Below are 16,063 nucleotides of genomic sequence, written 5' to 3'. Positions count from 1 at the left end.
GCAGTACAATAAGCTGTGAAATTAGTTTCTCAACAAAATTGGATTCTAAAATCAGGTGAATTTTCATTATAAGCCAAACAAAGTATATTTATAAAAATACAAAGAATATTTGTAAATATATTGTTTTAGTTGAGGTTTTTTTAGTTATATATTTATCTTGATAATTAATCATTTTGTTTTGTTTTCATTTGTTAAAAGATTGATTAACATATTTATATTTCTTTTCTTCACAATATTTATAATATTATGATTTTTTAAAATATTTTTTGTATTCTTATTAAAGTTAATTATTTTTTATAATATTAAAATAAATGACATCTTTAAAAATAATTAATCAATTAAAACAAAATGATAAAAAAAAATTCATTATTTTGAAATTTAATGTTGATTAATATTATTACTCCACAAATTTTATTACTAAAGTTTTATTTTATTTGAAAATGAAATCATATAAAAATATTAAGGATACTTTAGTTATTTGTATAAAGAACTAGTAAAAAAAAATTATCAAAATAATTTCCTAGGCATCACATGTTAAAGGAACACCAACAGCGTTGTGTACTGGTGTATTCTATTTAAATTTTTATGTTGGTAAATATCCATTCATTTCTTTCAGAAAAAATAACAAATCACATAATAAAAGAAAAAAGAAATATATGGGTTGGACTGAGCTGGGTTGTAGATAAGATATATCCAATTATAGACTTCAAGGACGGCCAATTGTTATTGGGTCATTATTTTAAAAAAATTAATATCATATATATTTTAAAATTATTTAATTAAAATATTATTATTTATTTTAATAATATTAATTTAAATATAAATAATAATTTAATCACTTCTCACATAATTATAATCCATGTTTCTTTTTTTTTTTTTTTAAATAATCACAAATCAAACAAAGATAGTAAAATAAAGGCTCTTATTTTTCTTTCACTTTGGTTCTGTTTTAAATTTTTTGAAATTGGAGTGAAATTGTAATTGAACTAATAATTATTATTTTTTAATATATATATATATAATTAAAAAATATTATAAAACATTATTTCATATAAATCAACACTTCGATAAAATATTATAAAAAATATATTTTTTAATAAATTATAATAAAAAAAAATCGTCCCAACCTAATTTTAACGAGAAGATAGTCAAAACAATCAAAGTCAATATACTTCTATATATTGTTATGTTTAAAAGATTAATATATTATTATGCATAACTTTTTTCAAAAACAAAAAAAAATAACTTTAATTGAATTATCTTAAATAAATAAATTAAATTAATCCATTAATTTGTTTTTTTAATATATTATTAAGCACAATCAAACTAAATATATTATCATAAAAATAAAAAGCATGGTCAATAATTTAATTATAAAGTACAATATCTCAATAATTAGATTATGTTCGAAAAACATTATTATTAGTTAGATAAGAATGGAAAAATCATAAATTACAATAATTTCTAAAAAGGAATCTGGCTGTAGCCATATTATTAAAAAATCAATAATCTAGAGGGTGAAACCAAAGTTTTAAAATACGCGGTCCGGTTCGACCGGGAACCGGTGAGATGAACGATTCGGTTTTTCACTTCAAACGGGTACCTTACGAACCGCTCAAAAACCGATCTAACCGTCCGGTTCGATTGAAAATCTGAACCGGAATTTTCCGGTTCGAAAGGTTTGTCATAAACATGCGTTGTTTCTCTTTCTCACCTCGACGACGATTGGCCGTTTGCCGCTCGGTCGGTTCCAAACAGTCGGTCTGGTTCCAAACAGTCGGTCATTCTTCATTATGTTGGTGTGACCTTTTGGAGCGTGGGTTCTAAATAAGTGTCATTCTCTATTGACCGTTTGTAGTTTCAAACAGGCGTCATTCTCTATTGACCGATTGCAGTTCCATTCGACGGCCGTTTGCAGTTCCAGTCAATGGCCCTATAAATTATATGAGTATGGAAGAAAAAAGAAATGAAATATATAGATAAGAAAAATAACAAAGATAAAAATAATAATAATAATAACTGTCAAGTCAATCTGTAAATATACTCTAGAGATAGAGTTGTATTTTCAGATAAGGTAATAATCAATGTTGACAACATTTTTTATTTTTTATTTTTTTTTAATTCAATGTAGAATTAATTATTTTATAAATCTAAAATATATAAAAAAAAGGTCCGACCGGTGGTCCAATTGGTTGAACCGTTTAAACCGGATTTCGCCCAAAATTTCAAGTTGATAATCGGAACGGTTTTCAAAACCTTGGATGAAACATAAATTTAATTTACAGAAATTCATATATCCCAACTAAGTTGTTTAAAGTAAAGAAAAAAAAAATATTGTCCTTTAAAATATAAAAAAAAAAATTAAAATAATAATAAAATGTTTCCAGAAACATAATTTGGATGTTAAAAAAGAGAAACAAACCAGGAGAAAACAATTAAGTTATGTTTGAATTAAAATTTGAATTGAAATTAAAATTAAAATTTTAATTTTAAAAGTATTGGAATTCAAATTTCAATTCCAAATAATTAGTATTTAATTACCATATAATTCTTTTTATTTTTAAAAAGAAGAATCTAATAAATATAATTTTAATGTATATTATATATATTATTAAAATATTGATTTGATATAATCTATTAGCTCAGGTTTCAAAATATTTATCTAGAATTCGATTCTCATCCAGAAAAAAAATCAGTTTAACATGTTAATTTTCTAAACTAAAAACATGTTTCTAAATTTAAAAAAATATCAGTTCAAAATTTTAACTTTCTAAATTCGAAGATGATTATATCGGTTTAAAATATTAACTTACTAAAATTAAAATATATATACATTTTAAAATCTTAAATTAAAAAAAAATAAGTTGAACACTTTTATTATGATGTAAATGATAAAATAATAAGATTTTTTAAAAAAAAAAACTTAAAATTAATAATTATAAAATTAAATTATTTTGAATTCTATTATGATTATAATTTCAATTTTTAATTTTAAATGGTGTATCAAACTTATGAATTGAAATTAGAACATAATTTCAATTTCATTGTTCTATATTAAATGTATCTTAATTTAGAGGATAATGATAAGGATATTGTAGATATGACTTATATGGAATTTTATATATATATGGAATGTTATTTAAATATTATTTTAGAAACAAAAGAGAGCTTCTTAAGTAGTCATCAAATAGTTGTTAATATTTACAACTTAATACAAATCCATGTTCGATAACTAAGTTTTGATATAACCAATTTTAATTTATTTTTTGAAGTTAGACAAAAAAAAATTAAAAAGAAAAAGTTTTTCTTTAGAGTCTTCTTTAACTATATATTCTTCCCTAAAAAACGTCACAAAAATTCAATTGAGATGAACTATGCATCATATGATTTCAATTAGGCCATTTTCCCCTAGTTAGTTAGGGTCGAGATTGATATATATCCCAATTTATAGAGTGGCTTGAGTATTACCTAAATAAGGATAGGTTTGAAATACACAATTAACCAAAATACATGCAAATTAATTAGCTTATATATTGTGGTTTTATTTTGATAATTAAGAACACAATAATGATGAAGGGATTAATTAGAAGGCAAGGTGAGGCCAGAGGATGAGAAGGCAATGCCGGCCATGTTTGATCCTTTCATTTGACAATCAGGAAGTGGGACCCAAGTCCACGTCATCTTATCCATATCATAACATAGCCATGTTATATCCATTTGTCCTTCATAATTTGACACTAAAACTGCCCTTACCATCTTTCCATTTTTAGTTTCTTCCAAACAACCCATTATCACATTATAAGGCCTCTTTATCTTCTCTATTAACTCATTTGGCATCTTTGATGATATCTTTTCCCATTTCCTTTCATCATTTATTAAGCTCAATCCATATAGTTCAACACACTTTATCATTTTCACCGATCCCCCCTCAGATCCAACGATCATCATCTTTCCATCCCCATACACTCTAAGCCCGTCCACTCCCACGTCCAATCTCGGCCGTAGGATGACTGCCTCCCCGTTGTTATAAGCAATCTTTATATTCTCGTTCCCCCTATGGACCACGCTAAGAACCACGCCTCCCTTACCCTCCCTAACACCCTCTCGCGCTTCCTTCGATTTCCACTCGTCACTTATCGAGTCATAAATGAACAAAAAGGGGTGATCGTGGATCAAGTCGGTGAATAAGAACTTGAAATGGCCTGAGCCTGGTGGTCCGGGCAACAACTTCATCCCGGACCTTCTCCATCGTGAAGTGTCACGCGGGCCCAAAGGGCTCGGAGGGAGACGTTTGGTGGTCCCGGAAATAGGGTTGACCGAGATAACATCGCGGCTAGAGTTTAAAGCGAAGAGAAATATATTACCACCCGCTACTAAGAAATAGGCGTCGTCGAATTTGGAGTGTAGAAGATGGTCAATACGAAACTTGAACCACCGGTTGGAATCGTCTGAGAAGCCGTGGAGGATTGAGTTCCGATGCCACGGCTTCCTATATAGGAACAACCAAGTGGATGCGCTAGATCGCGCGTTGTATTCTTTTAGAAAATTGGTTTCGTGTGTGATAGAATTGATAAGCTTGTTTATGGGCTTAAGACGAGTTATATCCGGTAAGGATAAGTTAAGGATGATTTGTTGAATTAGTTCGGATGGGAGAAGAGTGAACCCGAGAGCAGTGGTGGCGGTGGCGGCGATAGGATTCCGGTGGTTGAACTCGGGTTGGGAGGAGAAACCCATGTATGTAGTTAGGCCGGAAGAGGCAGGGGATTGTTGTATAGTTATTTGGATTAATAATGTTGTAGCACTAGTAGTTGGGTGAGTCGTATGTCTTTATATATATATATATATATTGTATAAAATGTTAGTGGCATTTGTTTTAGGTAAAATTAAAGTAATAAAATAATAGTAAATTATATGTTGACGTCAGGTGAACCGAAAGAGATAATCCGACAAAGCATCCGACGTGGAATGCATCGTCATGGTCGGACAGAAACGGACGGTGGAGATGTTAGGTAATGCGATTTCAACAATGAGAGTTGACATAATTTTAATTGGTGCATTGTGACTCACACCCAAATTATTCATCTTGTCCTTTATTGTTTCTCATATATAAATATTTAACATAAACAAATAAATATATAGATAAGAAAACAAATTTTAAAAAGAGTTAGATCTGCAGCATGCTATAAATGATTCTATGTTAATGTCATGACATGTTTTTATGTTTTTATTAGTTGCATTCTACCAAAATATCAATGTCATGCTTCATCCCTAATATATGTTAATCATATTATAACAAGATTAACAAATTCAAAATAAGACAAAGTTTCGGATTTTGAGTTTGTTATTTTTGATGGTGTAGATCATAAGTATGTATAAAAATAGAAACGACTAAAATCCTTTTTTTTCTAGAAAATCCATAATATATTTGGTTGAGTATACGAAATATTGTAATATTATAAATTAATCTCAATCGACAAAACTTATTATTTAAAATTTATAGTACATAACATGTTAAATCTCTCAAATTTCAAATAAGGCATCAAAATGGGTGCAAAATATTGTAATAGTTACTAGTTAGTAAACCAAACATTTGAAATAGACTTTGATTTTCATCTTCTTTATATTAGGTCAAGCTTGTTATTAAAATGTTGGAAGTGTGAGAAAGAATTATAATGCACGCATCTTAATTAATTATCTAGTCAAGCATCAATCATTAGCATAGATTAATAGTTAAGATCAAGCTTTATTTATCATAATAATATACATAGAATATAACTAGCAATCCCCACTTGATCAAAAACTTAATCATTTTTAAATAATACTTTACTTTATCCTCCTCCTCTCACTCTCATATTAAAAAAAGGAAAATGATACTTTTTTTTATTATTAATTTAAGAAGTTGTCCCTTATTAAAATTGTTTGCAATGGAGGAATGTCTAATTTATTTTATTTTTTAAATGATCATTTCTGAATCTCTCATATCCTATCATTAACTTCATTAATGAATTAATTAGACAAATAGGTAATAGGTAACTATCAAACTAGTTATCAGAAGTCTTGGTGCCTTTATGGTGGTTAACTATTCACAAATAACATTTTTTATTATGAAAAAAATTAGTTATTTAATTAAATGAGTGGAAAATGTGTTAAAACATATAAAAATATTTTATGTAAAAATAATAATAAATAGTTTAATTAATAATAAATAAAGTGGAATAATAAATAATATTAAAATAATTTCAAATAATTACAAACTAACAATAATAAAAAAAAAATAAGTCCTTAAGCAGGCTATATATATATAGTCAACAATTGCATTCATCAGCTCTTTTAAATTTTCTATTTTATTTGACGGTACCCAAAAACAATGAAAATCGATGATCGAATCGAACCGATAGTTTACTGGTTTTATTTTATAGGTTTTAACGATTTTGATTAATTAATTTTTTACCGATTATATGGTTCGATTTTCGATTAAAATATTTTTCTAGCGGGTTTAATCGGTAAACCAGTAATAACTTAGTTATATATTTATATTTTATAATTTATTTTTGTTATTTTCGTAAATATTAGATATATTTTATAAATAATTATTTTAAAATTTTAAAATATAATTTGTATAGAATTATTTAAAAAAATAAATCTAATTTATATAGCTATGAATTAAAAAATGAACTTTTAAAATATATTATATTGTTACAACATATTTATAAATATATCTATGAAATATTATTATATTATATTATAATATATTATTGCATATAAAAAAATGAAGAATAGTATAATAGTACCACGCAAATTAGAATTAAAAAAAATATTTAATAAATTTATTACTTAATTTAAAAAATTGAATTATCGATTCATAGTTAAACTGATTAACCGACCGGAACCGTAGAACCAGAACCGGTAAAACTATACCAATACTGGTTGGTTAATCGGTTTGAAAAATAAGAGGTAAACCAGATTTAACCGAAATCGTTTAATCGACGACAGATAGAACCCCTAGTAACAATATGACCTCGTGACTTTTATTTTCATTTAAGATCAAACTATTTTTAAAATATATATTTACTTAAGTATGAATTATTATTACTATAATTATTTTTTCTTCATTTAATAATATAATTAATATTTTATCACAATTAATTTTAAAAATAATTAAAATAAAAAGTAGGAGTTATTTTATTTATATTAGATATAAAACGTAAAATAGTTTTAAGTAAATAAAACTAGATGAAATGTTAACATTTTCAAATATATTTTTCATACCAAAGAAAAAAAATGATAAAAAAATCTTACCAATTTTTTTTTTATCACTTGAGCTGTTATCAAATTTATTTTATTTTATTTTTGTTAAGAAAATAAAAATATTGAGTTAGCAAATGGACTTAATTTGTTTTATTTCGATCCATAAAAAAGCACTGAATTTGGGCTAGGTAGCCAATTTCTCATTTATTTATGGGCCAAGGCAATCAATTTTCAAATATGTTGGAAGAAAAAATAATAATAATTGAAATCTTCAACCTCTTTGATACACTTGTTTACTTCTATGAATTAATTAGTCTATTAAAAATCAAATACTCAATAACCTCTCCCATTGAATCATAACCAAAAACAATTAATAATGCAATCCAAAACTCCCCTCAAATTTAAAACTCAATATTAAACCAAATCGAGTCTCAACATAACGTGAACCTTTGCTAGCCAAACAAGTAGAGATAAATGAGTTTTTACGAGATAACTGAATTAAATAACCGATCGTATTTTCAATTCCTTTCTTTGAATTGGAATCAATGATAAGATATTGATTTAAGTCATCAACAGAAGAATTTGGTACTCCATGGAGCCAGCCAATAATGTTGATCAAGTATACCCATTCATTCAATAACAATAATACAATTTTACCATTTTAGGACCAAACAATTCTCACCATTCCCACTCTATGTCAACTCTCTTTCTCCCTACCTACCTAGCTAGCATGTTACATCTATACATTACTTAATCAAACTAATTAGTCTTAATTAATTGTAAAACTATAAATCACTATAAATCCTAGAATCGTGACTATAAATTTTTATAAAGGTACTCTGGTTACTTAAGCTACCCTAACACGAGATTTATCGAATATCTATATTATAATTCTAACAAATGTCTTAATCTCCTCTATTCATTCGATATTATTTTTGTTTAGAAAAAATGAGATTTGGATAGAATTAGGGGCTAGGAAAGAGGGAGTTGAAGATATAACATGAAATGTCAGCTATAAGAACGGATGGAGATGATGGGTACGTACCTGTCCAAAGCAAAGGAAAACAAGTCATGTTCTTTCTTTCCATATTAGTGGACCCATTCATTTCCTAGCTAGAACCATCCTTTCAATGTCACACCCATTTAACTATAGTTTATATATTATTATTGTAGGCCACCACACCAGCCCTCATTAAACCTAGGCCGTCTTTCCTGATTAATTACACAATCGGTTAGTATCATATAATCTTCTAGTCAATGTCTATCCGATAGCAAAATAAAACTCAATAAGTTATTCAACATTTTGTTATTTTGGTAAAAAATATATATATATATATATATATAAAATGAAACCCAGCAGATAACATTCAAGTTTACTCTTTTTTACAAAACTGTCATTATTTAAAACATGCATGTTTAATTAATTAATTAATTAATTAATTAATAATATTCGTTTCCAAGATAAAAACATGTACATATAACAGACCCATTTGATAAAAATATATAAATGACACAATTATAGCTGACATAAATTAAGAAAGTGGCCAATTTATTTAATTAAATAAATGAGGTTTTAAACAAGTTTGTGGTAGTGATAGATTCCTTGAACAAGGCAATATGTATATACATATGCTTGTCCCAAAAATCTGACTCTAATAATTAATATTAAATAAATATATGGTCCCATAGCATGTTGCATTTGGGTCCTCGATTGCAACATTTGCCTTTTCACCTCCCTTATGGTCCCATTTTTTTCTTTTCATTCATTCATTTCAAACATGACTTAATTAATTACATATACAGTCAATATATAGGATCTTAAGTCTTAGGCAACCATTTCAGTATACAATCAATTTAATCTTAACCCCCATTATACCTAATTTTAATTAAGATCTTACCTAAATTCGACTATCACTTATTTAGATTAAAATGAAATTTTTATTATGATACAACATATTTATAATTTAGTCATTGGATTATGAAATGCATGGGTAATCGATATATTCTCGAATATAAATATTATTATTATTATTTGACTTTCACAAAAAGAAAATTTGAAAATTTCAATCTTATCATTAAACTTATTACACTATTAAATATTTGACACGTGTCATTCAACTTTTTTAATGGGGTTTAAGAAAAAGTAATAATTTTATAATGACATGGCAGTGCGGGTTTGACGCTATGATGTCAAACAAAATTAACCTACCTATCTTTTTGGCCTAATACTCTATTTTATTATTGAGTGATAGATTGTCTAATAAACTTATATAGTAAATTAAACATATTATTAATTGTTTTGTAATAAGTTAGATAATTGCACTCATATACAAAATATTATATTAAATTTGAGTGATTAAATATATTAAACAAATTCAGCATTAAGAATTCAAATAAATTAAATATTATTAAACTATTGAATAACAATTCCCAAGTGAGAAGTGTTATAATGAAGACTTTTTTGTTTTACAATTAGATATTCAGAATGAATGGTACACATTTATTTGAGATAATTTTTTAATAATTATTCTTTAATTATTAAATTTTAATATATAATATGAGATAATAAAATATTAAAATATACTTATTGTATTTTTTTTTATAAATCTTTTAAATATTAAATACTAAGATTATTTTTATAATTTGAACTAAGTAATCAACTTTTTATTACAAACTAGATTCATTTTAAATAACTTAAAGATAATAAAATAAGGCATAAATTAATGTCGTGTTAATTCTTCTTTGCTTGGGTTTATATTTATTATTTATGATTGTCAGGCCATTTGACAAACAAAACAAGTAAGACATTAAGATGGAAAAAGAAATAAATAATGGATTAAAAAAAATTGTCACATTTTTCTAGCAAGTCGAATATTCCTTTTTAAGATTATTTCAAACTTTATATTCATTAAGTATTAATGAATAACCTAGACAGTCCATTTACCGATATATAAATATTATTTAAAAGAAAATTAGTGGAATATATATCATCCATTAATATTAATGTTATCTACACATCATACATGCATGATTTTGTAATTATTTAAATAATGCCCAACTATTTTTCTTTAAATGTGATATTTTTTATATATATTTTTATATATATCTCGAAACTTTAAATTATGTCCTTTGAAACTTAAACTTTATATTTTTAATTATTTGAAGCTTTTTCTGGTAATAATTTAAGTGTTATATTATTTTGAACTTCAAATAATAATTGAGTTTTAAAATAATTGAATAGATAATCATAATATATTAGTTTGATTATTAAAGTATTACATTACTTTTAATGAATAAGTTATTTTGATTAAACTTAACCCAATGGAATACAACAAATTTAAATTTAATAAACTAAAAATTAATAAATCTGATTATACGATGAAACATATCAATCAATACGATACAAACATGCTCACGGAAAGTAGTGTGTTTTTGTATTTATTGGATATTGGTTGGTCTAGGTCCTTCGGTCTAGGTCTTAGGCTTGATTACGTAATAAAACGAGAATCTTGCTCGTTGGATATGAATTTAAAATATTCCGGACTTATTTATAAATAGAAAAAAATAGAGTATTAATATCAGAATTGTTTATATTACTCATTTTGTTCCATTGCTTTGATATTTTAATTATTAGTTTAAAGAGAAGTGTGCAATAAAATATGCTCCCTATCAAATTATAGGATACGAGGTGAGTAATTATTTAAATATTAATTAATTAATATATCTACCCTCTTTTAATAAGTATTTATATTTTAATGATGTGGACTTGCTATTAATTAATTTCTCTACTACCAAATAAAATATTTCATTGACATAGACATTGAGAAAGAAAATAAAACTACCCATTTCTAACTGTGGACTTTTATCTGCCATTTAATTACTATTCAATCTATTTTAAAAAAAAAATCTGTTTTTTTTTAAAAGTAATGTTAATACAGTTTATTTTAAATTTATTAGGGTACTTCTAAGTTCTAATTAAAAGTGACCATTAAACTACCTTACTAAATTCATTAAAATAAAAATAATTTAAAATTGTTTGTTTGGTTAGATTAAACGTGGTTAAAAATGTCCTTTTCATTTTTTTCTAAAAAAATATGACGTTCCTTTCATGTGATAATGAATAAATAAAAATAATTAAATATGGGAAATATTAATTTGCTTGAATGTCCATATCAATCCACATGGATGAGTATCACATTAATAGAAATTCCCTAAAAAGTTGAGATTTTTTAAATACATGTTAATACTTTATTACTTAATTTTTAAATATTATATATTGTATTTTAATATTTTAAAATATAATAAAAAATAATAATTAATGATTCTAATAATTTAAGATGTATTTTTCATTTATTTTATGGTTTAAGTAGAGATTCTCAATAAATTCTTGAAAGAAGGGATAAGTTTGTAATAACACAAACCTAAAGCGTAAAGCATCAACAAAATAAATAGAAATTGAAGAAACTCCTCCTTCCGAGTAAATACATACTCTCTCTCTCTCTCTTCTCGAATCGGCCGGCCGGTAAATGTCCACCGGAGACCGAGACCGGTAATCTGAAGGCAACTCCGGTGAGTCAAATCAGTGATTGTATATGGGTCCATACGGTTCATGTACATCAGGAGGAAGCAGCAGCGGTAGTTCATCATCCAATAATATTGATGGGATGTTAGCAGGAACAGGGTACAAAGTCAGATCATCGGAGCTCCGGCATGTAGCTCAACGCCTTGAATATCTCGAGACGGCCATGGTCAACGCACCTTCCTCCGAACTGTCTCATATTGCAGACGATACAGTTATTTACAACCCATCTGATCTCGGTTCCTGGGTCGATTCCCTTCTCTCTGAATTACCCCAATCAGTTCCTGTCCCTGATAATAATTTACCCAATTTCCCCGATCTTGATGATTATAACCTAGTAGTGGGCCCCGCCGCGAATCAGACGGTGGATACTGATCCTAATCTTAATCCGTGGGCGGCGGCGGTGCATCATATGGAGGGGCAACATTCAGGAAATTCGCAGCAGCAATTATCAGGTGTGACCGCCGTTGAAGAAGATTCAGGTATTCGGATTGTTCATTTGTTGATGAGCTGCGCTGAAACAATCCAACGGGGAGAATTCACCTTAGCGGCGACGTTGGTAGAGGAGATGCAAGATTTGTTGACACGTGTCAACACCGATTGCGGCATTGGCAAGGTCGCCGGATACTTCATCGACGCACTCAGCCAACGTATCTTCTCGCCGCCGCAACCCGTTTCCTCCGTCGCCTCTGTTTACGAGAACGAGATACTCTACCGTCATTTCTACGAGGCTTGTCCCTATTTAAAATTCGCTCATTTCACCGCAAATCAGGCGATATTGGAAGCGTTCCACGGTCACGATTGCGTTCACGTTGTTGATTTTAACCTAATGGAGGGTCTTCAATGGCCGGCGTTAATTCAGGCATTAGCCTTACGCCCCGGCGGGCCACCGTTACTTCGACTAACCGGCATAGGACCACCATCGCCGGACGGACGAGATTCCCTCCGTGAAATCGGTCTCCGATTGGCTGAGCTGGCACGGTCGGTTAACGTCCGGTTTGCTTTCCGTGGAGTCGCCGCTTCACGGCTTGAAGATGTTAAACCATGGATGTTACAAGTCAACCCGAAAGAAGCAATTGCCGTGAACTCAATCATGCAATTCCACAGGCTACTAGCAACAGACCCGACCCGACCCGCACCAATGGATTCAGTTCTGAAATGGATAAAAACTCTGAACCCGAAGATCGTAACGGTGGTGGAGCAAGAAGTGGATCATAACCAGCCCGAGTTCTTAGAACGGTTCATGGAAGCTTTGTACTATTACTCCACGATGTTCGATTCGTTAGAGGTTTGTTCAATTCAACCCGAGAAGGCCTTGGCCGAGATGTATATTCAGAAACAGATATACAATGTGGTATGTTGTGAAGGGTCGGGTCGGGTCGAGAGACATGAGACACTGGATAAGTGGCGTGCCCGTTTCGGTCAAGCTGGGTTTCACCCGGTTCATCTCGGGTCGAATGCATATAAACAAGCCAGCATGCTGCTAACCCTATTCTCGGCTGAAGGGTATAGTGTGGAAGAAAATGACGGCTGCTTGACTCTTGGCTGGCATAACCGCCCACTCATTGCGGCTTCGGCTTGGCATGCGGGTTCAAATCTGGATCATTCGGTCGGTTCTATTTAGTTAATAAAAACGGTTCATGTATAATTTTCTACTTAATTTGGGTCGGGTCATTGGAGTTCTTATATTAATGCTTAATTCAATGAAAATGTTTATTTTCTTTTAACTTTATTAATATATTATTCGACTGCAGCAGCATATACTATAAATATGATTTTAATTTAAAAAATTTTAAATAAAAATCGAATTCAAATAATATTTTAAATATTTAATTACATTTTTAAAGGTAGTTAAAATATGGGTGAAATTCTTTATCTAAAATTAGTAAAAAATGGTGACACTATCAAACTTTTTTCACTTCAACTATAAACACTTAAAACTATCACATTTCAATAACTAAAGAACCTCCCAAAAATACAATTATTTCTTCATAATGCTTTAAAGTAGACAATTCTACTTTTGAGAGTTGAAAACATACTCTCAATGTTATTTATCATATTATCATTTTTCTAATGTGTGGTTAGAAAAAACCCAAATTAATTTAAATTAGAACTTTGATATTATGCCTATTTGATGATTGAACTCATATCTCTTCATATTGTATAATATAGCTAGGTTACCAAATCAGACATTGAATTATTACATCCTTTTTATTGTGAATCGTGACCGTTGGATTAAAAACGATGATTCATCTAAAAATGGTAGTTTCCTTGGTGTGTAAACTGAACCCACTAGGAGATGTTTGTTTCCCAAGAGTGTAACTTTAAATAATCTTTTTCTTTATTTTTACTTTTTTTGCTGTCAAATTTGATATGCGATCTTTTCTAGATGGTTAGTGTTTTGAAAGTGATAGATGATAAATAATAATAACAATTATTATTTTTACAACAGCTGTCACTATTTTTTTTTTCATTTTTTTACAAGGTATTTTATCTCAATTTCTAGATTAAATTCTTATTAAAAGTGTAAGAGGATGTTGCTAGATGATAAATTGGAAATAAATGATAATTTTCAAGGAAAAAAAAGGAGATAAAAGTTCTTATATTCAAAAATCTCAACAAGAATTTGAAATAATCCAAGATCAAACAAGCTCTTAGTTATAGTTAGAGAATTGTGGCTAGAAATATAAATGCATATAAAAAGGTGCTATTTTTAGGTTTTAATGGAAGCTGGTTATTTAGTTAATTAAGCATAAAAAGGAATTAATGAATGTCTTGTCTTTTTACTTTTTCTATACTGTTATTTATTTTCGTATAATTAATCATTTTCACCAAATTAGGTAACTGGAAAGCTCCCAGTTCTTAATCATGGCTATTTCATTTCCTTAATGATAGAAAAACTCAGGGTTTGTTTGATGTTGGTTATTTAGGAGTTTTTATTTGGTTTAAAAAAATGATAAAATATTATGATATTTAGATTTTAAATTAGTTGAATTATTATAATATTAATTTTAAATTTTAGAAAATTAAATAAAAATATCTTAATATTTTAGTTGATAAATTAATATATGAGTTACGTTATAAATTTAAAAATTAAATGTATTATTAAACTAAAGCTAATTTAATATTTTTTTTAAGTTTTAAACCTATTAAGTTAATTCAAGTGTTAATGGTGATTTCTAAGAGAAAAAAATTAAAAATTTAATTCTCAATTAAAATGTCTAATTAAAGTGAATGTCATTAATGTGAGGACAGTTTATATCCTATATTAAATCAAATTTAATAATGATTAGAAAGAATCTCAATTTTATCATCGAACTAAAACGAAGTATTCACGTATATTACCCGAGCTAATTTTTGCTAGTTCATTCCAATTTAGTTGAACTTAATGTTTACAAAATCATTCAAATTAGTTAAAAAAAAATTTAAATGAGAGGAATGTTAAAAAAATAGGAAAGATTTATTTTGTTTCGTCACTTATAAAATCTACATATTCATTTGACTGAATAATCTTATTTATCATTGCATATTTTTTTTGTCATATTTTTTTTTTGTCATATTCTTTTTTTTAGTGAGATACTCTCTACTAAACCTAGTTAATATACTTAATTGATCAATTTCTGCTATAGAATTGGAACAACCGACTGTGATATGATAACAAAGATACATGGAGGAACATGTAAAAAAACAATATAACCAAACCTTAATTACCAACACCGGGTCAAACCCTCAAAACTAATACCAACTCCACCGCCACCGCCACTGCCTAGATCAGTAACGGCGCCGCTATGTTCCCACAGATGGAATCGTTTTGGATTCTTGAAAATTAATTACTCAATATTCAGAGTTGAAAAAAATAAAAGGAAAGATATATTAATTTTTTTTTAAAGTGAATCATCGGAAAATATAAAGGTGGTTTGGTTTTATTATTTATAACGGTGAATAAAAATAAATGTATAATATATTTATTTTAAAAAAGTGACATGTGAATCATACATGTTATCTCAAGTTAAGACTAATGTTTTTGTTAATAAAAAGTAACCTATGATGAATATTATGCTCAATTACACTAGGGCCATATATTATGCTCAATTACAGTATTACACTAATATAAATGAACTAGTTCGATAAATTATTAAAATATTTGTTTTTTTAAAATTTTTATATAATAAAAATAAATTAATTATATTTTGATATTTTATCGAAAAAATAAACAATTTAATAATTAAAATAATA

The 16,063-nt window shown here is 27.8% G+C and overlaps 2 protein-coding genes across 2 annotated transcripts; one reads left to right on the top strand and one right to left on the bottom strand.

Annotated features, from left to right (window-relative positions):
* Window positions 1–3,545: 3,545 nt before the first annotated feature.
* On the bottom strand, window positions 3,546–4,775 carry LOC124932707. The gene has a single exon (XM_047473373.1). It carries the CDS (start codon window positions 4,732–4,734, stop codon window positions 3,580–3,582), a length of 1,155 nt encoding a protein of 384 aa, XP_047329329.1. The 5' UTR covers window positions 4,735–4,775; the 3' UTR covers window positions 3,546–3,579.
* Window positions 4,776–11,693: 6,918 nt separating this feature from the next.
* On the top strand, window positions 11,694–13,550 carry LOC124930756 (DELLA protein GAI-like). The gene has a single exon (XM_047471108.1). It carries the CDS (start codon window positions 11,841–11,843, stop codon window positions 13,449–13,451), a length of 1,611 nt encoding a protein of 536 aa, XP_047327064.1. The 5' UTR covers window positions 11,694–11,840; the 3' UTR covers window positions 13,452–13,550.
* The last annotated feature ends 2,513 nt before the right edge of the window (window positions 13,551–16,063 follow it).

The sequence above is a fragment of the Impatiens glandulifera genome, chromosome 3, assembly GCF_907164915.1.
Source record: "Impatiens glandulifera chromosome 3, dImpGla2.1, whole genome shotgun sequence".
Lineage (NCBI taxonomy): Eukaryota > Viridiplantae > Streptophyta > Magnoliopsida > Ericales > Balsaminaceae > Impatiens > Impatiens glandulifera.
The sequence above is the reverse complement of the archived record's forward strand: the minus strand, read 5'-3'. Positions and strand labels throughout refer to the sequence as shown.